The sequence below is a fragment of the Zootoca vivipara genome, chromosome 14, assembly GCF_965207765.1.
Source record: "Zootoca vivipara chromosome 14, rZooViv2.hap1.1, whole genome shotgun sequence".
Classification (NCBI taxonomy): domain Eukaryota; kingdom Metazoa; phylum Chordata; class Lepidosauria; order Squamata; family Lacertidae; genus Zootoca; species Zootoca vivipara.
In genome coordinates this window covers 28855749-28882861 of record NC_142597.1, presented here as the reverse complement: position 1 = coordinate 28882861, position 27113 = coordinate 28855749, and the positions used below count along the sequence as shown (strand labels likewise).

General features: G+C 41.3%; 1 protein-coding gene across 7 annotated transcripts in view; it reads right to left on the bottom strand.

Annotated features, from left to right (window-relative positions):
* ARHGAP32 (Rho GTPase activating protein 32) overlaps positions 1-27113 on the bottom strand; it is a 211550-nt gene that overhangs the window by 31547 nt on the left and 152890 nt on the right. For 3 of the 7 annotated variants that reach the window (XM_088657541.1, XM_088657542.1, XM_088657543.1), the window contains 2 exons: positions 24725-24775; positions 2016-2165 (listed from right to left, as the gene is read on the bottom strand). In XM_088657541.1, the coding sequence (XP_088513667.1) occupies positions 2016-2165; positions 24725-24775 (201 nt within the window). Of the gene's footprint in view, positions 1-2015; positions 2166-15714; positions 16221-22279; positions 22355-24724; positions 24776-27113 lie in introns of those variants that run through there. The other 4 variants (XM_035139366.3, XM_060268468.2, XM_035139369.3 and 1 more) reach the window with 3 other exon arrangements.

The window sequence follows — 27113 nt, the reverse complement described above, 5'->3', positions numbered from 1 at the left end:
TTCTAAATTGATTCATTTTCTTCCCCTACAAATGAGGCTCCAAGATTCAAGTAATAATTCACAAGGGTGCTTTCAGACAAGCACATTTGTCATGCTGCATTTCATTTGCTCCTAGGATCATCCAGTCTCACTACCAATCCTAGAACATTGCTGGTCTGTGCATGCTTTCTCCTAGAGTTGCTTGGGTTTCCTGGTGTTATATAATCAATGCTGACATTACAACATTGCACCCATGCCCACCCAAATCAATTTGATACATGAAAACTATCATCTTTCCAATAGAAACTTTGGGAAACAGATGACTCATGTCCTGGATTCTGACACAGTGTCAAGGGAAAAAACAAAGTGCAAAATTCATGCAATGCTACAAACTGTGCCCCGCCATTTAAAGTTCAGCAAAAAATATCTCGGCAAATTTTAGTGCCTGTCATGGTGTAGGTCTTCATCCAATTAAGCACTTGAAGCACAAACTGAAATGCAAACAGGTACTGAATTACAAGAAAAGCCCAAGAAACTGCAAATACACTGCAAAGCTCCCAGAGGTATGAGATCACCAAGCAGCAATGTAACATGCTAATTGTGTAAGTATTGACACAAATATGATTAATACTCAGGACTGAGGCAAAGCACATGTTTCAATGGATGATGTAATCTTTAACTGGGTGATTTTACACTGAAGTGGCTTAGCTTCCGAAAGGAAGAAGCCACAAAAAACAGAAGCACCATCAAGATACTACAGAAAACACCCAAGAAGCAGCAATACACAATGCTTCTTCTCCTGAACCTTTCTCTGCAGGCTGAAGTCAGTATAACTAGGGTAGTGCACACTCAAATGAATGTTTTGAAAATGCTTGGACAGAATAAATGTGGATTATTAACAGATTGTCCCGTCTCAGGCAGAACTGACATCTATCAATTTCATTACAGACTATAGTACAGGGATAGGCAACCTCAGGCCAGTGGGCTGGATGCGGCCCAATCGCCTTCTCATTCCAGCCCGCGGACAGTCTGGGAATCAGTGTGTTTTTACATGAATAGAATGTGTGCTTTTATTTAAAATGCATCTCTGGGTTATTTGTGGGGCATAGGAATTCGTTCATTTTTTTCTTCAAAATATAGTCCGGCCCACCACATGGTCCGAGGAATGGTGGACCGGCCCACAGCTGGAAAAGGTTTCTGACCCCTGCTATAGTACATCAATATGCTCCTGGATTTATAAGAGAGGTGCAATGAATTATGTGTTTACCTGCCTGGAATAATTAACAGTTATCCCAAGGCAAGTTGCTGAGTGAAGAACTGCACATGCTTCTTCCCAAACTCTGCTCCGGGAAGGAAGGATTCTGCCACAGTGCAGCAGTTTGGGTCAGATAACCTTTTGGTCCTTGTTGAGCCTTTAATTCTAGCTGTCTGTGGCTCTAGTCTTTTTATCCATTCAAATGTCAAAGTACAGCTACAGCAAACTCAGATTTTTGCCCCTTTGCCATCACCTCTTAAGCAAAAGTTGGAAGATATGACAAGATGGACTTTGATGTGTGATGTCATTCAGTTGCCCAGATTATTATTTATGCCAAATATTTTTTCTTGAAAAATTAAAACAGCAATAACAATGCATCAGGGAGGTGACATTTTATCCTTGGCTATCGTTCAGATGCCCTTAACTCCTGGGAAAAGTGGTTGGCCTGATTCTTTCTTAAATCATCACCATGAGGACAACCTGCTTCTGTGAATAATCTCTGACTGGTGTCAAAATAATAAATTCATTCTCATATACTCTATGTAACACATCAAACTGTGATATTACAGAAGTGTTGGGTGCCAAGGCAGGACAAACATTATGTCCTAACTGCATGGAAATCTTGGACTGCACTTTCTTAAGAAGAATGAAGAGATAGATGCTATAGGTGGAACATTGTAATGACTCAAATAAAAGTAATGCTGGTCAGATCCAAATTGTTCTTTTAGAAGTTGCATTGTAGGACACTCTTGAGCCAAAGCATAACATTCTTCTTACTTACCATCATGACCAGAGTTGAGAAGATGTTCTCCAAGGTCGCAGCCAAATACCCTCTCTTTTAAGATTCCACGTTGCTTCAGTTTCTGTTTTGTTGGCCGAGACTTCATGAATGTGCGCAGGAAAGTAATAAGCTTGCCGTGTTTTTTTGACACTGTAAAATTGAAGGGAAAATCTCATTTTTTTGTGGGCAGATAGACAGGCAGGAAGATGTATAAGGCATTATTTCACTGAACCACAGTTCATTCTATTCAAAATCAACCCCTATTACTACCATGCACATATCCAATCAGTTTCTGCAACAGCCTCCTCCCTCTTCCCTTATATAAGTGATTCAGGGAAATCAAAATCTGTAATGGAAGACGGCGTTAAGATATAGTAGGACAATAGTTTTAATTGTTATGCTATCCCTATCTCAGCAGTCTGCTTGTGCTTGGTATTTCATAGCTTTCAGTCTAGTGGGGAGAAGAGGAAAGGAAGGAAATCTCCATAATAATGGGTAATGCTGCCCATATGTTTCCTTATGGTTTCATTTCACGCCATGCTTGCAGGGCTAATCCTTTCATGTCAATTGCTTATAAACAGATCAGTGGTGGGACCCTGACAGGTGAGAAAAGGGAACAAGCATTTCAGAGAGGTAGGAAACTCACTCTTTTACCCTGTGTCCTGCCATAGAATAGCTCTCTGGCCAGTCTAGTTACTGCCAAGTGTTGGTCTGCCTTTACACGTTTTATACATGTTTTCTTTATACATGTTTTAAATGTTGCTAAGCAGGGTGTCACATCAGCTGAGTAAGAACTCAAAACCTGAGACTGAAGGTAGGAGCACAACATCTAGGGCAGGGCCCCAAATTAGCATAACAAAAGGCAAATTAAAAGGGGGAAATGAATAAAATCACAAAATGATAAAGCCTCCTAAGGTTCTGTTATAACCTATGGAGAATAATTTTCTTTAAGAGGCATACTTGCTCTCAGCTTCTTGTACTGTTACAGAATGATGCAATCACAGAATTTCAGAGTTGGGAGGGACCCCAAGGGTCATCTAGTCCAGCCCCCAGGAATGTAGGAATTCCTGCTACAGAATCTCTGACAAGTTGCCATCTAGCCTTTCATAAGCACTCCATTTAGATTTCCAAGTGACAGAGAGGCATATTCAGTTCTGAGAGTTTGGTCATCTTGGACCCGGTAGAGTCTCTTGAGTATTCAGAAGGTCTAAAAATTTGACTTTTTGGCCTTTTCAGACACTGGTTAAGTGTTTCACAACAGCCCCCTTTGGGTTCCTATTCATTCTGGGATGGTAGTGTTTGCTTTAACAGTGACCCTAATATTATTGGTTTATTGCACTGTTGACTCAAGTACATGTCATGCATTTTATTCTTTTCTTGCTTATTGAAATATTTCTACTGCAAAGAAAGTGTGAACTTTGTATTATGCTTATTAATGAATAGTTATTTTTAATCCTTTTTATCAGTTATTTACAGCATTTTTATTTCTGGACAATTTTTAATATTGTTTCATATTTGATTTTATTGTATTTGTTTTATTAGGTTTATTGCTAGACTCGTTTGGCTTCTTTTTGTAATGAAAGGTTCAAATACTGAACATGAAATAATGAAATTAATTCAATTTTTGAATAAATACAACACTACTTTGGACAACAGTGCACTGTTGGTACAATGGACATCTAAATTACCATGGACATCTAAATTACCATCAGACAGTAGTGAATAGAAGAATGTTATCAAAAACAAAATACACCCAGTGACCAGGAAATAGGAGTACATAATTGCAACTGCTATTACACCAGTAGTTAATGACTCCAGTTTACTTATTACCACCTTGATAAGCATTAAATGATTCCACAAATGTTTCTACAACCTATTAGCCAATACAAACTCCATGTACATATGGCCAGGCAAATAGCAAGTGTCAAAAACAAAGAAAGAAGCATAAAACCCCCAAGTCTTTCCCACTGTAAAGACTGTGATGCTCTTCTTGACCTTTAATGTAAAAGGGAGTACAAGTTCTTAGTTGTGTTTTCCAAGTTCCAATGAATATTAGAGACAATGCAATTGAGATTCATACACATAGCAATTACCCCTTGATGAGAAGGAAATGGCCCTATGCCAAAAGGTGAATAAACTTACCATTAATTTCAATCTGTGAACAGGGCAAAGCTGTTCCATTTTAACTTCTTTGAGCTAAAAAGGAAAAGCTAAGCAGTGTCTTACAAAAGATGCCTGCTCACTCTTACTAAATTGCTTTTGTTTGCAAGCAATTCTCTAGAGTCATTCTCTTCAAATAAAAGCCACAACATGAAGCCAGTTGCAAAAGGACTTCCTTTATATCCAGCCTTTTCAGTCTCAGGAAGCTATAAAGCAGTAGTACTGGCTATCAGGCCTTAAGAAAGGGGCAAGTCTACCATCCCATTAAAAGAGAAGAGAAGAGAAGAGAAGAGAGGTTGGTGACAATCAAAGCACAGCAGGGTAAAATACTCTTGTGAGAAAATAGCCATGGTTTCTTAATTTCAAGTGGCAAGATATTGTATACCTGCCAGGACTCTCCAATATTAGGCAACTAACTGGGGATCCAAAACTGTTGGGTGCCAACAATTCCAAAGCAATGATACTTATATGACAGGCCACTATAATACAGCATTTCAACATATATGCATTATGACAATATTATGAAATAATTTAATACAGAACAAATGAAAATAAAAATATGCTGAAGGTTATTACAACTAGAGTATCACTCTGAAACCCGAGTTCAAAACATACACTGCAGCTTTTTTTAAATCAAATGCTGTTATGTTTTACAGCAGGCATTTACAGCAACATACCACACCTGGGTCACAAGTACATCAGTCCTTGGCTGCAGTCAAGATGCTAATCGGCAACATTTTTGTGCTAGCTGGCTGACTACAAACATTACCTTTTGCCTAGGTATTTTATGACCCTGACAAAGATTAAAAGGGAAGAAACAGGGAGATACTCACACCATCACTTCAGAAAAGCTTGAAAGCGTCTCTCTCGCTCTCTCCCCCTCCACCCACCCAAATATTCAGTTCCAGTTAAGTGTCTTGAGTACTGGATTGCACCCTTACTGTACTGTATTTGCTATTATCTAGAAACCTGTATCTACTGCATTTTAGGATATATTACCTATAGAGGCTTTTCAAGGGGAGCAGAGGATGAATGCCTGGTACTCTTAGGTTGCCAACTGGGAGAAAGTGACTCTACTAATGGTGGTGGGCTGGAGCTTAAGTTTTCCCTACCCTGGTATACTTAAATTCAGATGAATTTATATACCTGGTAATACTTAAATTCATCTGCCGCTGCCTGCCATTTGATAGTCAAAGGGACAGAAACCCTGACAAGCCCATACATGTGTCTATTTTACTTCCAGAACTCACTCCATCCCTGATGCTATTCAATAAGGCTCTAATTTTGCTACATCTGCTGTTTCTTTGCTACAAGGGATTGGCAGATATGGGCCAATGGTGGGTTTTCTTCCCATAGTAGGTCATGATCCCTTGTCCCAAGGGAGATGTTTGGGTGCTGTGCTATACACCCTCTCTTTCCTTCACATGCACATTGTACTTTGTTAGAAATGTATGGCATGATGTTGTTGTTGTTCAGTTGTTTAGTCGTGTCCGACTCTTCGTGACCCCATGGACCAGAGCACGCCAGGCACTCCTGTCTTCCACCGCCTCCCGCAGTTTGGTCAGACTCACGTTGGTAGCTTCAAGAACACTGTCCAACCATCTCATCCTCTGTCGTCCCCTTCTCCTTGTGTCCTCCATCTTTCACAACATCAGGGTCTTTTCTTTGGCGATCAGCCTTCTTTATGATCCAGCTCTCACTTCCATACATCACTACTGGGAAAACCATATGCTTTAACTATACGAACCTTTGTCAGCAAGGTGATGTCTTTGCTTTTTAAGATGCTGTCTAGGTTAGCCATCACTTTTCTCCCAAGAAGCAGGTGTCTTTTAATTTCGTGACTGCTGTCACCATCTGCAGTGATCATGGAACCCAAGAAAATCTCTCACTGCCTCCATTTCTTCCCCATCTATTTGCCAGGAGGTGATGGGACCAGTGGCCATGATCTTAGTTTTTTTGATGTTGAGCTTCAGGCCATATTTTGCGCTCTTCTCTTTCACCCTCATTAAAAGGTTCTTTAATTCCTCCTCACTTTCTGCCATCAAGGTTGTGTCACCTGCATATCTGAGGTTGTTGGCATTTCTTCCAGAAATCTTAATTCCGTCTTGGGATTCATCCAGTCCAGCCTTTCGCATGATGAATTCTGCATATAAGTTAAATAAGCAGGGAGACAATATACAGCCTTGTTGTACTCCTTTCCCAATTTTGAACCAATCAGTTATTCCGTATCCAGTTCAAACTGTAGCTTCTTGTCCCACATAGATTTCTCAGGAGACAGATGAGGTCATCAGGCACTCCCATTTCTTTAAGAACTTGCCATAGTTTGCTGTGGTCGACACAGTCAAAGGCTTTTGCATAGTCAATGAAGCAGAAGTAGACGTTTTTCTGGAACTCTCTAGCTTTCTCCATAATCCAGCGCATGTTTGCTATTTGGTCTCTGGTTCCTCTGCCCTTTCGAAATCCAGCTTGCACTTCTGGGAGTTCTCGGTCCACATACTGCTTAAGCCTGCCTTGTAGAATTTTAAGCATAACCTTGCTAGCGTGGGAAATGAGCGCAATTGTGTGGTAGTTGGAGCATGGCATAAGGGAAACCAAGCATATGCTTAGAGCTCCTGGCTGCTGGTCTCTCCCTGTCTGTGCCACAGTATCTTACACTGTAGAAGGTGTTGTGGAATCGTTGTAACTGGCAGGTTCTGTGTGGGATGTGATGATGCCTTCCTGTTAGCATGGGTGGACTGGGGCCTCCCATTTCTGGCCATGTAATTTCCACAACTTCATGCCGTGTCATTTTTACAACAATACCACCATACTGACTAGGGAGGGCGGGCACTGGTGTGTTGCCTCCCACCTCTCCATTCTCTGGGATGGATGGACGCAGGACAGGGTGGCTGTTGTGCCAGAGTAGTGGTAGAATATGTCTCCCCTTTTGGCATTCTCAGGGGTTAAGTTCCTGTGAAAATGTATTCACATATCTTTCAAAAACATACAGCAACTAAAAGCTCCATGAAGTACATGGGGACAAGCATGCCTTTTCAATCCACTTTTAGGATGGATCTAGTGACAATTTCACAAGAGTTCACAGATGAATAAAGTGACCTACACCATACCATTGCTGATTAAAAGAGCATTTAAAACATGTCCGTCCCTGGTTGGCAGTCTGATTGCTAACACAGGATTAGTAGCCTAGGAAAGAAAATCTTTCCACATGCAGAATGACCCACATTTCCAGCTCACGGCCAGCATATTGGTTGCTTTTCCTGTTAACGCGTGATTTTACCCCCCTGCTGTGAGGAAAATGTTATGCTAAGGTCAAAAACTAGAACATGTGCAACTGCAAGGATTTAAGCAGATAGTCTGTTTAGGAGCAAAGTCACAGGAGAAACAAGAAGAGGATTCAAAGTATTACTTTGTTCTAGCTTTTGCTCTAAGTGGGTGGGAGGGTGAAAATCTAGCGACTGATTTAAAGGGAAAGAGGGCCATAAATACCGGTAACTAAACATGAGCAGATCAACTGTTAACCAAGGCTGTGGGTATGTTAACATTTTGTACCAGAAAAATCTGAATTTTATACCTACTATAAGCAATTTAACATACGTGTGTGTGTGTGTGTGTGTGTGTGTGTGTGTGTGTGTGTGTGTTATAAGAATTTTGAGGTCATATATATATATATATAATAATTGTTCATAAAACATGTACATGAATGTACAGAAACATGTCTGAAGCAGCACAGGAAAACAGGCCTGACTGACACCATTTTGACTCTCTCTGACCAGGTGTTCCTCTGCAAGGAAGAAGTGGGGTGGGGGGAACCTTCTCATTGTCTCAGGAATTAAAGTGATAATCCCTGGCATCCTGATACCTGACTGCCAGACAAAAGGGTGTGATTAACTTGGCTGGGAAACAGGGAAATGTAAATATCTCTCAATTTTGTTGATTAGGTTTTGGGGGCAGGGGGCAGGGTCCAGGATGCTCAGATTACTGCCACCAGACCTCCCCGTTCATGATGTGCCTATGATGAATCTAGGGAGGGGGGGTCTTGGGCTACACCCCTTCTGTGACATATGGATGATGCTTCTGGGGGGTGGGCTGAAACCAATTTTCAAATCTCTTTTTAAGGGCAAGACATCTTTGTTTGGGGTTCCTTCCTTGTTCTCCTGTGTGAGAGGAAGGACCCTGTTGCAACAGCGAAAATAAAGGCTTTGCTTCTCAAACTTCTCTGGTTGGCCTCTGTTATATTCTCCAACCGATGGAGAACCCAATAAGGGAATAAAGGCAGATTTTTGCCTATATCAGAGTGTATGTGTGTGTGTGTGTATGTTTATTTATTAAATTTATAAAGGTAAAGGGACCCCTGACCATTAGGTCCAGTCGTGACTGACTCTGGGGTTACGCGCTCATCTCGCATTATTGGCTGAGGGAGCCGGCGTATAGCTTCCAGGTCATGTGGCCAGCATGACAAAGCCGCTTCTGGCAATCCAGAGCAGCACATGGAAACGCCGTTTACCTTCCCGCTGTAGCAGTTCCTATTTATCTACTTGCATTTTGACATGCTTTCGAACTGCTAGGTTGGCAGGAGCTGGGACCAAGCAACAGGATCTCACCCCGTCACAGGGATTCGAACCGCCGACCTTCTGATCAGCAAGCCCTCGGCTCAGTGGTTTAACCACAGCGCCACCTGGGTCCCTATTAAATTTATATGCCACCCTTTATCCAGAGAACTCAGGGCGGTTCACAAGATAAAAATACAGGATAAAAGGATAAAATAAATAGTTAAAACAAAAACAAAACAATACAATATCCACCCCTCCCCCCAAGTTATTTGCTTCTGCTAGTTGAGACATAACCAGCAATGCAAGGAAATGATGTCCCATCCCATGGCCATTGCAAATTCCACCAGCTCAGGTCTGGTTCCAGGGCTAAGGACTAGAAAACGGTCCCCAAACTAAGGCCCAGGGGCCGGATGCGGCCCAATTGCCTTCTAAATCCAGCCTGCGGACAGTCCGGGAATCAGCATGTTTTTACATGAGTAGAATGTGTTCTTTTATTTAAAATGCATCTCTGGGTTATTTGTGGGGCATAGGAATTCTTTCATATTTTTTTTCAAAATATAGTCTGGGCCCCCACAAGGTCTGAGGGACAGTTGACCACCCACTGCTGAAAAAGTTTGCTGACCCTTGGACTAGAAGTTTACTCTAAACACATATACAGCAGAGAATTCAGGGTGCTGAACTGTGCGCCCAGCACAGAGAATGAGCATGTTGTAATGTACCTGTTCCAAAACATGGTGTGAATTCTCTCACCATGAAACACATTTTGTTCCTGAGCCAGATAATTTACACCATACACAGAATCTGTGTCCTTATAATTCTACACAGCATGTGTCAATCATGACTGAAGCTACACATGTCTGTCAATGCTGAACAGGATTAGTCATGTAATGCATTTTAAATCTTTTCCCTCTGTCAGATGCCCAGCTTTGTATTGATAGGCATGTGCAGTTTCAGTCATGAGTCACATGTGTTGAGATACAGTAGACCTGCAGCTTACTCATGATTTACTCACATGATTGCAACTCTGGGCAAGTGGCAGGAAACTAAATAAATGGAGCGCAGAGGAGAAATGTTTGTTTACATGACAACTTATTTCACAACAGAGTTTTCTTTGACCCATCTTAATGTGTCTGTTTGATAAAAATATAATTATGCAGTCACATATTAATACAGTAGACTTGGGAGTTATTATTTATTATTATTTATTTTAATTATGTTATTTTATTTATGCTGCCCTTTATCTGAGTATCACAGGGCAGTTTACAATATAAAAGCACAAAAATACACAACACAGCAACAAACATAAACAATACTGGGCCCTTCAACCATTTTTGGTCCAAGTCGCTAACATCAAGGAGTTCTGATAGGAGCTTGGCAACTCTGGTTAGCCTTCTTGCCAGTTAACAGTCCTTTTTTTATAGAAGCAGCAGCAAGAAGAAATTGTGAGCTACATCCAATTCTCTTGTGGCCCGATGGGTACAGCAACTTGACTGCTGTTGAGTTAAAGGTATACCGGTAATACTGCCATAGTTTAAGCTAGAGGGAACAAAGCAGGTACAGTGGTACCTCTGGTTAAGAACTTAATTCGTTCTGGAGGTCCGTTCTTAACCTGAAACTGTTCTTAACCCGAGGTACCACTTTAGCTAATGGGGCCTCCTGCTGCTGCTGCGCCGCCGGAACACAATTTCTGTTCTCATCCTGAAGCAAAGTTCTTAAACTGAGGTTCTATTTCTGGGTTAGCGGAGTTTGTAACCTTAAGCGTTTGTAACCCGAGGTACCACTGTATAGGCCCAAGTTCATACTGACTTGTATGAATATTACTGCTAGTAATATCACCCTGTTAAAAGGTTTGGTCTTGGCTACAGCTCAAGAACTTAACCATATATGCCCAGGTTCAGATATGATGCTAGGCCAAACCCTGGATTAGTGCAGTGTGGTGCAGGAGCAAAAAAGACCGGGGTGGAGCAAGATGACCTCTGCAGTCTTGAGAAGCCATTGTTGTGTTGTGCAAACAAGGCCACGGTGTCAAATACACAAGATTTCTATTTCAATATTTTTTAAAATATAAAAACGGTATCACTTCAAAGCAAGATACTATTAATATATGGCAGCACTTTAAAAGGGGCGGATTTTGAGGTGATGCAAAAGAGCCAAACAAAAGTACCGAAGAGTTATTCAGAAAGGTGTTTCAGGGAGCATGACTGTAAACTGAATTTAAGTACATAACAGGTATTTCCTAATACTCATTAGAGTTCTATGTCCATCCCACTGCAGAAGCAGTGGAGTAATCAAGTCCTAGTCTCTCTTATCCTAGTAGCAGTTTTCTTCTACATGTTATAATCAAGTTTAATTACGCCTTCTTGCTGTGTTATTTTGTAGCTTGATAATCTAACATTCCACCTGCACCGGATCTCTAGTATCTGATTAAGAAGACCTGAATGCTTCATCTATCAGTAAAGCAGTGTTGTTCTACTATCAATTGTACTTTGGGAATAGAATCATAGACTTGTAGAATTGGAAGAGACCATGAGGGTCATCTAGTCCAACCCCCTGCAATCCAGGAATCTTTTGTCCAACGTGGGGCTCGAACCCACAAAGTTGAGATTAAGAGTCTTATGCTCTACTGACTGAGCTATCCCAGGAAGATTACATCAGTATTTAATGAAACATGCCCTAGCAAGCATGCCACTTAATGTCTCAGTTGCTCAGAAAAAGCTGTTTGGAGCCTTGGATCAACAATGAAGTCATTTCCATTACAAATGAGCACTGAGCTAAAACAGAGAGCCAATCAATATATAGATTGGCAGGCAAAGTGTGCCAGGAGGTATTACAGTAAAAGGGCAAGTATCTTTAAGAAGAGGCTCTACTTCTCTCTTAAATGTTTTTTTTAAAACCCTCTCTTGAGGTCATTTATACAATCAGCCAGCCATAAGCAGAGGGAAGAAAACATCTGTCAAATGAAACAGCTTGATTTTTTTATTAAATAAACTAATTAGTTAATTCAATGAATTAAATACAAATCAAGTGTAGAATCATCTTCAAGAGCAATATAAACCAATTCACTAAGCATAGTTGCATGAAACTTTTTGAATTTAAATTATCTGAGTTAAGACTCTACTTTAGTACATTTATATCCCATCTTCCACAAAGCTGAAGGTGTGGGCAGTTTTCTTTATCCTCATGTCCAGCCTGTGAGGTAAACAAGGATGAGAGATACGGGCTCAGTGAGCTTCAGGGCTGAGGTGAGGTTTGAACCTGGGTCACAGGCTAAAAACCGTGGCCACTACACCACATTAGGTTGGGTTCTGATACAAAACTATTGAATCTGAGGTCTGCATTCAGACAGCACTTTATTCCTTTTTCCTGATGTTTCCTTACCTGTTCATGCTTAGAACAGAGTGGTCCTTTTTGGTGGCCCTGCTAAGTACCAGAAGAGCATCACTAGTGGCAACAGCCATTCGCTTCCATTTTATCTCTATGCTCCTTCTACAAATCCAAGTGAAAAGCATAACATTGGCTGTGTGGGGGCAGTGCTGTAGAGGAAACCCTGTCTCTCATTTGGTTGGTGCCAGGCTGACAGCCAATAGGTGCAAAGAGAGGATGGCCCCCATATAAGCAGAGGCAAGCTGCAATTGGCTAAGGTCTGAGGAGCGGGGGCTAACTCTCAACAAGAGCATGATGACTTGAATTCAAGGTCATGGTGAGGCTTTGGTGCTTATCATTAGTTTTTCTTTATTGTCGGTGTTGGGCACCATGGTGGTGGCTGAGGTGACAGAGGTGAATCCCATGTATGTTTGATGTGCAGCTGGAAACTGCTGCATGTCAGCGGTCACAGTGCAAGGTGTGGGGAATGAAAGACATTTGCCTTGGCAGCTATCGGCAGCCCCACAGGAATCTCATCAGGGAGCTAGAACTATAACTCCCAGTGTGCTTTGCAGCTAAACTCAAGTGCCACCCCCCAAGTGCCTTTGGAATGTGTTGGGCTCTCCCTAGGTTTTGATTATGTTTTATTTGAAATTTATTAATTGCATTTATATCACACTGTTTCCTCGAAGGAGCCCAAGGTGATGTACATAGTTCTAAAATTATTCTTCTTCTTCCTCTATACCCTGCATTTTTATCCTGACAGGGACTCAATGTCTGTGTTATTAAGAAAAATGCATACATGTGTTTGTGCCTAAATATTGTTCAATAAATCATAAAACTAGAAAATTGGAAATAACCCTGAGGATCATCTAGTCCAACCCTCCGCAGTGCAGGAATATGCAGCTGGGATATCAGAGATTGAACCTGCAACCTTGACATTATCAGTATTGTGCTCTAACCAACTGAGCTACCTCAATTTCTTAACTAAATATATTAAATCTATTAATTGTGATATATATATTAAGTAATATTAACTATATTGCAAACACTTTAATTTATGCTATGGAAATTTAATTCGGTGAGTGGCCTGCGGGTTCTGTGTTGAAGTACTTTTGCAGCCAACTCGGTCTGAGAGGTTAGACCACCCTGGTTTAGAAGGAGCAAACAAACCAGGTTATATAGGAAACAACCCTCCCCAACTCTTTATCCTCAGCAGTCAACATTTAGAGGTATACCGACACTGAACCTGGAGCTTGCATTTACTTGTTTGAAATAATAGCTACCTCCCTGAAGCTATCAAATCTTAATCTAAAAACTTTCCTCGGTTTAATGCCATTACCAAACCTTGTGAAACTGAATTCCAGAAGTTCATTATTGTGATGAGCAGCACTTCCCTATATCATCTTTATTATTACTGTGCACCCTACAACCAATTCCAACACCACAGAAGAATCCCCATGAAAAATGTTAGAATTCTAAGTCTGCACAAACTGGGCAGGAGAGAACTGCCAGCAGGGATCTGTTCTGGACAGGGCTTCCTACAAAATGGCTTGGGAAATGGAGTGGGATTTGGTCTTAAGAAACTGCAATTGGAGACTGAGGGTGTACCGGTTCCTCTGCCGTTAATTAAATTTGATCAGCATGCTAAATAAAACGTGTGTGTGGCGTATTTCCATGGCAACCTCAATATTATAAAATTGTCTGTTCTTGCTTGTATGGAGGCATAAGCAGGTCTGTGCCTAAGAAATGAATTTGCCACCAAAGGAACAAAATGTACTGCATTTTCACATAAGTTTTCTTCATGTAATTTACTTGGCTCCCCAAAGCAGAAAGCAAGGGCAGGGGCAAAAGGATAGCTGGAACAACAATGGAAAAAGGACATAGAGAGCAAAACAGCCCTGCAAGACTGTTTCACAGGTAATGCTAAACCTTGCCTTCTGCAACCTGGACTCCTTCACTGGCCATGTAGGTTGGGACTAAACATCTTGAGGGCAGCAAGCTGGAGAAGACTGTGCTAAACTATGATTTAAGTGCTACAGGCATGAACCTTGGGGTTCATGTTCTTCTTCTTTCCATCCCCACATGAATACTCACTTCAGTTGCATAGTTTTGTCTAAACTATGACTTTTGACAACCAATCCAGTTTCATGGTTCCCTAAAACAGGCATGGGGACCCTCCAGAGCTCAGGCCAAATTAGGCCTGGCAGGGGTCTTATAATGGTCTGGTAAATTTACATTTAAGGTTCTACTCACCTGTGGGCACTTTTATCAGACCCAGACACAATTACAAATAAATTGGTTTTAAAAGCACCAACTGGCCAAAGATATTAGTTTTGCCCTCAAACAGTAGAAGCTGGAAGAGCCTTGGAGGTGAGCTGGCTTGCTAGCCTGTAGACAGTGCAGCAGGGTGAAAAAGATGGCTTTCCCCCACTTGTTGGCCCCACAGTCATGGGTGGGGCCAACAGGTGGGTCCAAAATACAGAATTATGTCAAAGCTACATGATAGTTTTTGCCCTCTAGCTACCTAAGAAGAGGATGTGATGTGTAAAGGACTTCATTGCTGAATCAGCTGAAATATAAACCCTTGGACTAAGTGGCTATAGGATTGCTTCCATTCAATGATGATTGATCTCCTTTTAATCTACATTTCACAGGGAAATGCTACTGATCTGCAACATAGTGATTTGATATTCAAGCATTCCCCTGTGTTCAGGCAGTAACTGATTAAAAACGCTGACTCAACTGGAGAAAGGAAGCCCCTGATCGGAGATTTCTGAATTCCCCATAATGGAGACAAATCAAGGAAAGCGTGGGAGAATGAAGTGGTAAAGTTTCCCCTTTTGTGGGTTTTCACCCTAAGCCTTTAAACACACTTTATATGCCTGCTAAAGCAGTTTCCGGTATCCATTGCTTCTCTAGTGGTTTGCTATGAGCTCATGTCTACTCTAAGAAAGCTTTGTTTTACCGCTATGGAATTAATAAGAGCACATGCTTAACACAGACCCAAGGCCAGACATTTTTGAAAGGAGAACAATTATCACAATCTCTATAATTAATACAGGTCATGAAAAAGAAATTGTTAAAAAGGTTTTATCGAGTCATAGAGAAAGCCTCAAAGTCAGGCAAACGGCTCCAGGGCACAGATCCAACAACCCCAACTTCTTGTCAAACAACAAGAAAACTAGTTTGTCTAGATACAACATTTATGGTCCCACACGACAAAGCGTCATTCACTAGTCTTGAGTAACAGGTTTTTACTCCCACCCACCCATGTAACGGGGGGGGGGGGGGAGATTTGGATCAGTATGTTGAAACAGCTGCTGCCCATAAAACAAACTACTTCATTCTTCTGTAGTTCCTGAAGCTTGGCTGACCAAATCAGGTTGGCACACTTGATTGTACCCCTGGAGCAAATTAGGAAATAACCTCTCCCCAAGTATCCTGTAACTGTTTATCAGAGGAGAGGGATACTTCAAATTTGTGCCGGTGTTAAGACAAATGCCTCAAACATTGCACTACATCCACGTTGGCTAAAGACACTAAGTGAATGAAGAAAATGTACAGATGTACCCCCATATTCATGAAAACAGAAGAAACAAGGCAAACCAGAGGTACAGCCTTACCTTTTTCCTCCACTGTTGCAGGCCAGGAATGAAAAGATCAGCCCCACTACCTGGCAAGGCTAGACTATCTCTGTGTAGTGGAATTCTCTAATCAGCTCAGCATAGCATTCCAGCTTCAGAGGATTATAGCAGGCAGACTGAAAGGTCAGTCGGTATGGAGGAATTTCTTCACTGAAAACACTCACAAGGAGCAATATTTTTCTTCAGCTCGATTTCCTTTCCTCCTCCAGTTCAGAGTCTCTGGCTGCCCCTCCTAGCTACCAATGCATCTAGAGGTGAGCTCAGCACCTCCCTGTGACTCTCTCCGGCTCTGCCTACAATTGAGGAGGAAGCTCCTCCCAAAGATCTCACCCTTGTGAAACAAGCTACACAAGTCTAGCTCCACCCCACAGAACCATTCCTCTGCTCAGGTGACTCTCAGACCCGAAGAAGCTGAGGATCTCTTGTACTGTTACACATCTTTTTCTTCCTTGGAAAGCTCAACGTGGAGTAATAACCTGTGAACTGGACAACATTCCTAGCCCAGCAATAAACCAAATGAATCAACAGGAAGGGGGAGGAGACAATTAAAGAGGATGACTCAACCACATATGGCAGCTCAAATGCATCGACCACACTAGGGAGTTGGAGTGAAATAATTTCTATCCATATAGCTTTGTGGGGGAGGGAGTGCAGCAAAACAGACGGAATTGCTTTGCTACTTTCAAATGCAAGTTTCTCAAGATTCTGGACATCCCCCTCATTTCTGTATAATGCCACAGATGTGACATTCTCTCCCTCCCCCCCTCCCCTCTCTCTGAGCAGTAAAAGGATTTTTTTTAATCCACAAGTGATTTTCGTATCTTAATACTGCTCTGTTTAAGCTACTTGGAAAATTGATCAAGGTTAATGGATTTAAGTAGGGTTAACTTGTTTTTGGGGTGCCAATAAATAGATCTAGTATATATAACTAGATAAATTCCAAATGGATTTAAACAACCCTAGCACAGCCTTTCTGCACAAGACAAAGGACATCTGGAATTTCCTGGAGTCCCATGAAATAGCCGTCCAGCTGTTTGGACATGTTCACTGTAAACATCAATACTGCTTGGCAGTTAACTCTTGCTAAAACAGACACATACACAAAACAGCAACAGTTAAGCTATACAAAAATTTGCAGATGGTTAAAAGGGATGTTATTAAAAAAGAATATGAACTTCATTTCATTAAGTGTGAAATAGATCTACTATTGTGTGGAATAAGAATTTGGATATATTTAACAAGAATGATCTGTTTTGCTTAAACTCTATCAGCTTCTAATGACCATTTACTGTATATAAATAACCCAGTCATAGGCAATGCTGTTTTCGCCTCAGCCTATGTAGGCATTTCTTAAAGTTAGGTAGCATGCCACTTGCAAGTCTGCAGCCTACCATGTATGCAACCACTATGCAAATTCAATTCCACAAAGTTAATGAAAATGTCTTGTGTACTAGATAGAACAGTCTTTGCCAACCTGGTGCACTATAGATGTTTTGGAGTACAAGTCCAATCAGCACATCAGGTTGGCAAAGGCTGAAACAGTGAGACCTGGGTTCAAATCCCTCCTCAGCTGTGAAGCTCAAAGCCAAACTAAATGCTACATGTAATAATTGTAATAATAGTAATTTATTATTTATACGCCACGCATCTTGCTGGGTTTCCCCAGCCACTCTAGCAAAATATTAAAATACAATAATTCATCAAATATTAGAAGCTTCCCTAAACAGGGCTGCCTTCAGGTATCTTCTAAAAGTCAGATATTTATTTCTCTGACATCTGGTGGGAGGGTATTCCACAGGGTGGGTGCCCCTACCAAGAAGGCCCTCTGCCTAGTTCCCTGTAGCTTCACTTCTCGCAGTGAGGGAACTGCCAGAAGGCCCTCAGTGCTGGACCTCAGTGTCCGGGCAGAACGTTAGGGGTGGAGACACTCCTTCAGGTATACTGGGCTGAGGCCATTTAGGGCTTTAAAGGTCAGCACCAACACTTTGAATTGTGCCCGGAAACGTACTGGGAGGCAGTGTAGGTCTTTCAGGATCGGTGTTATGTGGTCTTGACGGCCACTCCCAGTCACCAGTCTAGCTACCGCATTCTGGATTAGTTGTAGTTTCCGGGTCACCTTCAATGTAGCCCCACACAGAGCGCATTGCAGTAGTCCAAGCGGGAGATAACCAGTGCATGCACCACTCTGGCGAGACAGTCTGCAGGCAGGTAGGGTCTCAGCCTGCGTACCAGATGGAGCTGGTAGACAGCTGCCCTGGACACAGAATTGACCTGCGCCTTTGGACAGCTGTGAGTCCAAAATGACTCCCAGGCTGTGCACCTGGTCCTTCAGAGGCACTGTTACCCCATTTAGGACCAGGGAGTCCTCCATACCCACCCGCCCTCTGTCCCCCCCAAAAAACAGTACTTCTGTCTATTCAGGATTCAACCTCAATCTGTTACCTACCATCCATTCTCCAACTGCTTCCAGACATGTAATTCTATTTCTCAGTGCTATTTCTAAGTGTACCCCTGTAGCATTGAATGACTGAAGGACAGACTACTAAAGCTTTCCCCGTTAGCCAATTTTCAACTCTGTGGTTCAGCAGGAACCCTGAAAGGAGGCATGATTGGAGTGTGAGTGTGAGTGTGTGTGTGTGTGTGTGTGTGTGTGTGTGTGTGTGTGCAGGCAGTGCAGAGCCAACCTTGGATCCTCAGAATCCAAAGACATTTTGTTCCTTTAGCACCAGCTTGAAATTTGTGTTAATTCCCCTTGCCCAATTGGTTTCAATCTACTATTTTACTTCTACCACCACCCCATTTAAGATTGCTGTGTCATTATACACTTTTAATAAATGAGATTACATGGAAAAATAACAGATTTCAAGAACAGCAATTATCATTCTGGATAAAACAAACACCCATCCACCAAATGAGAAAAAGTTCAGATCTGTAAATGTGAAAAATATATTGCTATAAACAAAGACTATTTGTGCACATTATTTGCAGAATGGTGGTCTTCTGTGCACCCGAGAAACATATATTTCAGTCTGCCTCATATTAACCCAGCCTTGGTCCACCATTATACACACACACACACACACTTTTTACATTATGGGACTGTAGGTTTTTGCATTTAGAACCTCATTTGTTGCTGTCATGTTAATTTATATGAATGTATGGTGCATACAAATTGACTGTGTACCATACTTAATTTGATTTGGCACCATTTTATGTTGACAGCTTGGAAACATGTTGACCATTTGTGTAATTAATTCAAACATTGAAAGCCTTCCTTCTCACCCCCTCCATGCCTTAAATAGATCTGAGATTGAAGAGGATCAGAAGAATTACAGTTTTGAAACTTAAATATTTACAATGTTTTGTTACAACTTAATTTTCTTGGACCATTTACAAGCCATGGTTTTTCTTATGATGAGTCTCTCTGTGTGAGAAGTTACACTGATAGGCAGTGGCTGACTCACAATTAGCCAATAAGCGCTGGGACTGAACAGGGACGTCAACACAGTTTTGCCCAGTCTATGTGCCTTGGTCTCTTTCTTGGTCTATCACCACACTGGGTCTCCTTTTCAGGGTTAAAACAATCTTTTGGCAATTGTGGGGATTGCAGAATGGATTTGCGTGGAGACTGGGATTATATGACTTCTATTCTGTGATTGTGATAGTTTAGGGCTACACAATTAACTATTTGCTCACCTGGGGTGAGTAGTTGGAAAAGGAATATTGTTTTGACCGCACAGTTAACATCCTGAAGTTCAACACTGGCTCCAGAGTTCAGCACCAAGGGCAGAAATCCTGTTATATACACAGACTCTCTTAGTTGTGCCAATTATGAAGGTAATGAAGCCTATCGTCTGTTACCTGTTAAATACCTTAGCTTAGACTATATCTTCAAAGCACTAATGTTAAAGTAATTAATGAGCAAATGTGAAAAAAGAGGATGATATCAGCACTTCAGGCAATGCAGGGGAAAAGAGGCCTAAATGAACGCCTGCAAGGTGTGACAATTTAATTGCCTAAAGAAATATGTCCACCAGTAATTAGAGGTTGTGTGTAAAAAGTTGAGCTGTAACTATATTTTTGCTTTGTTTAAAAATAATCAGTTTGGATTTTACAGATCACATACATTGTAGTGTAATGACTAAACACATAGTATAATGCAGGGGTCCCCAGACTTACCGGCGTTTGGGCCGGTTCCCACCGCGCCGATCGCGCGGCGGGCCAGAGGGCGGGGGAGCGCGCACCCGTGCACATGCGCACGGCCGCTTACTGGCGCGGCGGCGTGCTTCCAGGGTGGGAAAAGCGCCGAAAATCCGTTGTGCGCATGCGTATGGGCCTCCCCTGACCTGGAAGTGCAACAGAAATGACCTCTTCCGGGTCGGGAGAGGCCCATACGCATGCGCACAAAGGATTTTCGGCGCTTTTTTCCCGACCCGGAAGAGCGCTGCCGCGCCGTGCGCCGTAAGAGCGGGCGGTGGGGGTCGTCACGGGCCGGATTGGCAGGCCAATTGGGCCGCATCCGGCCCCCGGGCCGTAGTTTGGGGTCCCCTGGTATAATGCCTAAAAGTGTCTAAGATAACAGTGTTAGAATATATTATTATTATTATTATTATTATTATTATTATTATTATTATTATTATTATACCCCACCTATCTGGCTGGGTTTCCCCAGCCACTCTGGATGGCTCCCAATAGAATATTAAAAACACGATAAATACATCAAACATTAAAAACTACCCTAAACGGGGCTGCCATCAGATGTTTTCTAAAAGCCAGGTAGTTATTTATTTCCTTGACATCTGATGGGAGGGTATTCCACAGGGCAGGCGCCACTACCGAGAAGGCCCTCTGCCTGGTTCCCTGTAACCTTACAATGAGGGAACTGCTAGAAGGCCCTCAGTATAGCTCAGCATTATTTTAAAACATAGTACCGGGAACCAGGTCCAGTTCCATGCTCACCAAGGGTGTCTGTATTGACTAAATCACTCTCTCTCTCTCAACCTCAGTTCTCCATCTATTGACCTTGCCAGAGCTTTGCAACAATGATGAACCAGACCAAAATTGTAACCAAATTGTAAAGCACTATACAAATCAAGAAGTATTTATTAATGAAAATAGTAATAAAGTAGAATCACTCTCATTTACTCTCTCAGCCACCAACTCTCTGTTTTACTTACTTAGGTAAAAGGTTGTCCTGGTAAAAAATGAATTTTACTGTTAGTTGTGATGAGTTAAAATCACCCTCTGCAACCTAGTGTTCAGATCTTTTAGACTACAACTCCCACCAGCCTCAGCCAGCCCATGGAGCTGATGGCGGTTGAAATCCGAAACATCTAGAGGGCACTAGCTTGGGGAAGGCTGAGTTAACTGCTTCATCTCTCTTGCTTGCTGCTGTTTTAGGCCAACATCTCCCACTCCTTTCCACAGAGCATCATGTGGACAGAGCTTACTTCTGCTCTTTGGGGTGAACAGCTTGTACTGAGGGAAGCTGTTGGATACCACTTTGGGGTTCCTGCACAATAGCCTAGTATGTTGCTTTGATCCAAAGCAAAGTGGAGAGAAGGGGGTGAGTAGATCCCAACAAGGACATCTTTAAGGTCAAATCAGAGAAATTGATTCTGGCAGTTAGAAGGTAACTTCTAATTTCACTTTAGCCCTTAAATAGGACTCTGATTAATTAGGCTGTTATCTTACAAGCAGAATATATCAAAATAAATACAAGGCTTCGTATTCCTACTGCTACCCTGTATCTTCCCAAATTATAAACAAACAGTATGAGCTGCACTAAAAAGTGTCTAAATGAATGGCTCTAAAAAGCTATTTTAATATAGCAAAGATTAGTCATATAACTGTGTTTTGCATAATTTTATTCCAATACATCTTATTCTTTGGAGATTCTTGCAATGTAGTCAAGACAACTATAGCAACAGCAGTTTCTACTTATAGCTTTGCAGCTGTGTACATAATATGGTCATTTGAGCTGCTGCTAAACTACAGAGTTTCAACAATATTTCTTCTTTCTTCTTTCCCCTCCCTCTGTCTTCTCAATCCTGAGCCAAAGTTTCCAGTGGCAGGCAACATATCTGCTTTGGTATGTGTTCATACACATTTGTATTTGTGTGTATGTATATCTTAAAAATGTTATACACCACATTTTACACGCACGCACGCACGCACACTTATTTATAACCACACCTCAAGGAAACAGCAGCTAAGTATAATTCAATGTTCACAAACACACAGAGACACCCAAATTTGCAGGATTCATAGAGCCTATGAATCCATTGGGGGGGGGGCATGCGGAAAATGGTTAGTGAATTGACTGATTTCCATGGCACCTGCCAAGAGAAATATTACACCATCACCTGGATGTTAGGCTCTTTCCCCAACTTTTAGATAACAAGTGTTCAGACATAACTAGAACTATAGTCTATCTTCTAACACCAAATCTATATCCATTAATAGGTATTATTGCTAGAACAGACAATGTTAGACTCAGGGTTAATACACTTAAGAGTCTACAGTTGACTGCGACATGCTCTACCTGAGCTCAGCTGGGAATAGTTCAGAGGCTCTGAAACACATGCTGAACCTGGCTTTACACTATCCATCTCCAAATCTGCATGTGGTTTGGGGGGTGGGATGAGGCAAGAAAGGACAAAAAAATAAATTTTAACATGCTGGTCAATAGCAACTTAATTTGCAAGATAGTAATAGCATAGAATAGCTTCAAATCTCTGCTGCCTATTTTAAGCTCCAGAATAAAATTGGTTTGAATTGTTTCTACATATATGCATGTAAAACAGAAATGTGACCCTTGGTCAGAACTTACTACTACAGTAAATGCCACCAAGTCATCAATCTGACTGATCATAATCTGGCAGGACTTTCCTTTACGGGGAAATGTTCATGGCCTTTTTATTGCTTAGATGTAAGAAGTGCACCCACAACAGATGAATTCAGATGCATCAATTCCCATGGCCAAAAGGATCTAAGAATATGTTACAGAGAATGAGTGTTCTGCATGACATGGTGGATAATCATGTAAGGCCTGCCAGGGCATTCATGATTTCCATGGAGCTTCTGGCAAAATTTCACTAATAATAATATGGGGAACCAAACTTTAATACATGTTTTAAAAGTACAGCTACAACCCTAACTAATCCACCCAACCAGAGTTGTGGTGGAGTATATCCACTTTAGCGCACTAATATATTTGTGCATACCCAATGCTGTGGAGTCACAGTGTGGCAACCACACACCAATCCAACAATTGTGATCCTAGTCACAGATCTAGGATCTTTGGTTGCCAAAAATAAGGGAAACCACAATGTTTAAATTGTTGTGCAGAAGTACTATAATTTACCTCCTGGACACTTCCTTTTAACAAAGTAACTTACAAAAATGATTTTTCACATTTGACTGAGTAACTGATAGGCAGTTATCTATTGACACCGAAGAAGGAAGTAATATAGGGTGGAGGTTGAGGCCCCTCAGATATTGCTGAACTAAAACTCCCATCAGCCCCTGCAGCCTTGGTCAATTACCAGATATGGTGGGCATTATAGCTGAACAACATCTGGAAGATTAAAGGTCCCTCACACCTGATTAAAAGCTCTCCCCCCCCCCCAATAATGCAATTGAGCTACATGTCATAGAGAAATAGCCCATGTCTTCCCCTCTGTCACCACAACTAAGAGATTTCAAGAAAGTCCATACTGACATGTTCAGTTTGATGAAGAGCTAGTTCATATCCCCTATCACTGATGAGGCCAGCCACTGAAAGGGAATGTGCATGTATGCACACACTTTAACCTCAATACCACAGCACAGATCCACCCTCTTGCAGTGCAACTCTGTTAGAATTGCCAATAGTGGCAGAAGAAAAGGGCTCTCCTACTCCATAGTTCTGCAGAAAACATGAGCACATTGCCAACCTGTCTTTTGTGATTTCTGCCATTGCAAAAGATTGGCTGTGTTTGAAAAGCCCAGTCTTTTTGCCCATGTGGTTTAATTTCAAATTGCACAGGCAAAAGGAAGGGCTTCATCAGAACATAGGCGTTTGACAGGTGGGTGGAGTTAAAATGGCCTCCAGAAGTTGATGGAGGTCAGGATCTGGCCTGCTGACAGGATCCTAGACCACAGTCTAGGACAAGACTATGGTCTTCCGCTACAGCCTCTGATGAAAGTAATTATTATAAATATTGTAAGACTGTTTTTCTAAAGCATTTAACAAAAATGTATTATGATGAAATCAATTCCTTCATGGTGGCAGAAGTTACACTGTGAAAAGTCCTTGAAATATGTCTGTGCAATTCTCGACCACTACTGCCTCTCCACTGCAATCAAACATTACTACAGGGAAAGAGACTGAGGCAGATGCTTTCACTCTCCATTATGAAGATTGTGAAACAAAAACAAAATTCTTATTGCAGAATACACTAAACTAGGGTTTCCAAAATTTGAGTCTCCAGCTGTTTCGCATCATCCCTGACCACTGGTCCTGCTAGCTAGGGATGATGGGAGTTGTAGTCCAAAAACAGCTGTTTGAAAAACCTGGCATTAAACTATTACATAGTTTAGAGATGGAGCCTAATTTTTTAAAAAAATCCTTTGGAAAATGTATATGACAATATAGCAATTTTTGAAAGCAAACCCTTTTGAGATCCTGAATCTCTGATTCTGGGATATAATTTCACAGATACTGATTGCATGGACTCCAAATGAGATTACAGCTGAGTACCCTAACAATCTGAGTTTTATTCTGAGAATTTGGAGAAAAAGAAGAGTGATTGTTGTTACTATTCCTGTCCTTCACACTCCAACCCGCATTTATTTTACACTTCAAAATTTTAAAGGCATTCTGTGGAAAAATAAAAGCAATAAATCCCACTCTGATGTCTCTGCACATCTCCCAAACAGTTAACGATTCAGCTGAATAATACTAAAGGCGATGAGATAGAGAAAAATGAAATAAATGGAAACGTACAAGGGGGGAAGTAGCTCCAGGACGCTGGACGAGCTCCATGGGCAGGGGAGACTGAGAAAGTACAATTCAAAAGAAAATTAATTATTAAAACGAACAGCCATTATAAAAACAGGACATTTTCATTTTAAAAGACTGGAGGGGCCCGCACACAATCTTTCCTTTGTAATCCCCTCAGGAGGACCTTTGTGTTGCCATATTGTAAACTGCCCTGAGATCCACAGATGAAGGTTGGTGTAGAAATTTAATTAATAAAGAAAATAAATAAGAGTGAGGCACTTAAAATGCCACAGTTGTCCAAATCTTTTCTGAAATCAATGGGACTTTATATGGTACAGCACTAAATTGGGAGTGAATCAACAAAACAGATGTATATCCTGGGCTTCTAAACAAAAGAATTTAAGGGATGTGATGATGATCATTCCATCAACTTCAAATGCAACATTTCCACACAAAAAACACTCAATGCTAAACATTCAAAAAATTTCATTGCATTTATAAACAAGTTCAGCCATCTGCCCACTTGAGTTTTCCCCACCAAACCAGATTTAGTGAAACTGAAGCCAACACAGATGCTTTTATTTATTTCTGTTTCTGCATTTCTTTCTGGAGACATTGCCAAATGGAGGGGGAAAGCACAATGAAAGTGAAAATTGCCACTTAGTTTGCCACAATTGCCACATGGTTTGAGCAACCACGAATTGGGCATGACAGATCAATGAATTTTTTGAATTACAAACCTACACAAAACCTCCCTTTCCTGGAGAAAGTGGTGCATCTGACAGTGGTTGTATGGTTCCAAGAGCCCCTGGATGAAACAAATCAACTTGGTTTTGATCTGGCTTCCAGGTGGGGTATCAGGATTAGAACTGCCTTGGTCTCCCTTCTGGTTGATGGTCTTCATCAAAAGGTGGTGGGGGAGACCCTCTTGATTATCCTACAGCTCATTATTACCCCATACCCCTCTGCATTTCTCTATACCCTTAACTACAGCATCCTTCTGGACCACCTGCACACAGTCACTGTGTTAAAGTGTTTACATTCCTACAGAGGTTACAAAAGTGGTGCTTCAATAGGTTCGTGTTTTTAATTAATCCATAATGGGTTTATATTGCAATATTGCTTTATGATGATTTAAATTACTCTTAAAGAGTCCAGTAAAAAAGATATATTTTAAAATAAATTAAACACACACAGAATTTAGACATTCTATTTCAGATGTATGTTAGTAACAATTCCTAATCCAGAAATAATAGCCTACTGAATTTTATTGCATCTTAGAGCACATTTAACCACCATGACATTGTCCATTTAAACCCTCACATGAACTGTCTAGCATCCGAATTCACTTCAGCGTAATACTCCTAACATTTGAGGGGGAAGTGGCCTCAAGGATTTCACAGGAGCTTCTTTTAGAACTAAAATCATACAGAGGGACAGGCTAAAGAAAACCTATGAGATGACAGAGGTTTTTCAGGAGCTGACAGTACAAAACACCCTGCAAGAGAGACTACCATGTTTGTTTGTATCAAGTACACTTTAAATTTCCCCACCCTGCTTCCTTTTGTCTATCAGAAAGAAATGCATACACATGTCTGCTGGTTTTCAGGAATGAAAATATAAATGTAGGATTATGTAGTGACAGGTGGTCATATTGAGCCAGGAAGGAAACCAGAGTTCTTACCGTAGTTCTAGCCCAGTGCCTTGCACCCCCAACCTTTCCCAATGACAACACAACAGTAGCAGTCAGCTGAATTAAAATATTTGTTTATGGACTGATTCAACTATTTGCTTCATGGGGGCAGCTTGAAATTGCTGCATATGTCAGCCAGCCATTCATGTGCAGCTGTTCGTGCCTAGGATTTAACTTTTTAACCAGTACATGGGGGGGGGGGGCGCATTTGTATGGTAATGCCATATAGGGAGCTGAGGACAACCATCTAATTACAGCAGAAAAGCTAGGTTATGTCATGATTCCAAGTAGCTATCAAGTCCAACCATCTTGGGGGGGGGGGGGAATCTCTATAAGCAACCTTGGCAAACCAATTTTAATTTGTATAAATTAATACCAACACACAAACACATATATGAACAAATACACATAAAAATACCAAATTCATTACCTCTGGTAGACAAAATGCTACTTTATCAGGTGCAATGAGGTATTAGCATTTAACTATGCACTGCAAGGATTAATTTGAATCAATACTTTATTCAAGTATTATCACATCAACATGGAATGTACAAAAAGTTTGAAAAAGGTTGAAGGAATCTCTCCTTTTCTGTACAAGGAACTCCAAGGTGCACCTTGTGACTTTGTTAATATGCTATTATTAGAATCCCTCAACTATACAAAGATAATCAAGGAACATTCTAAAATCAGTCATATTAA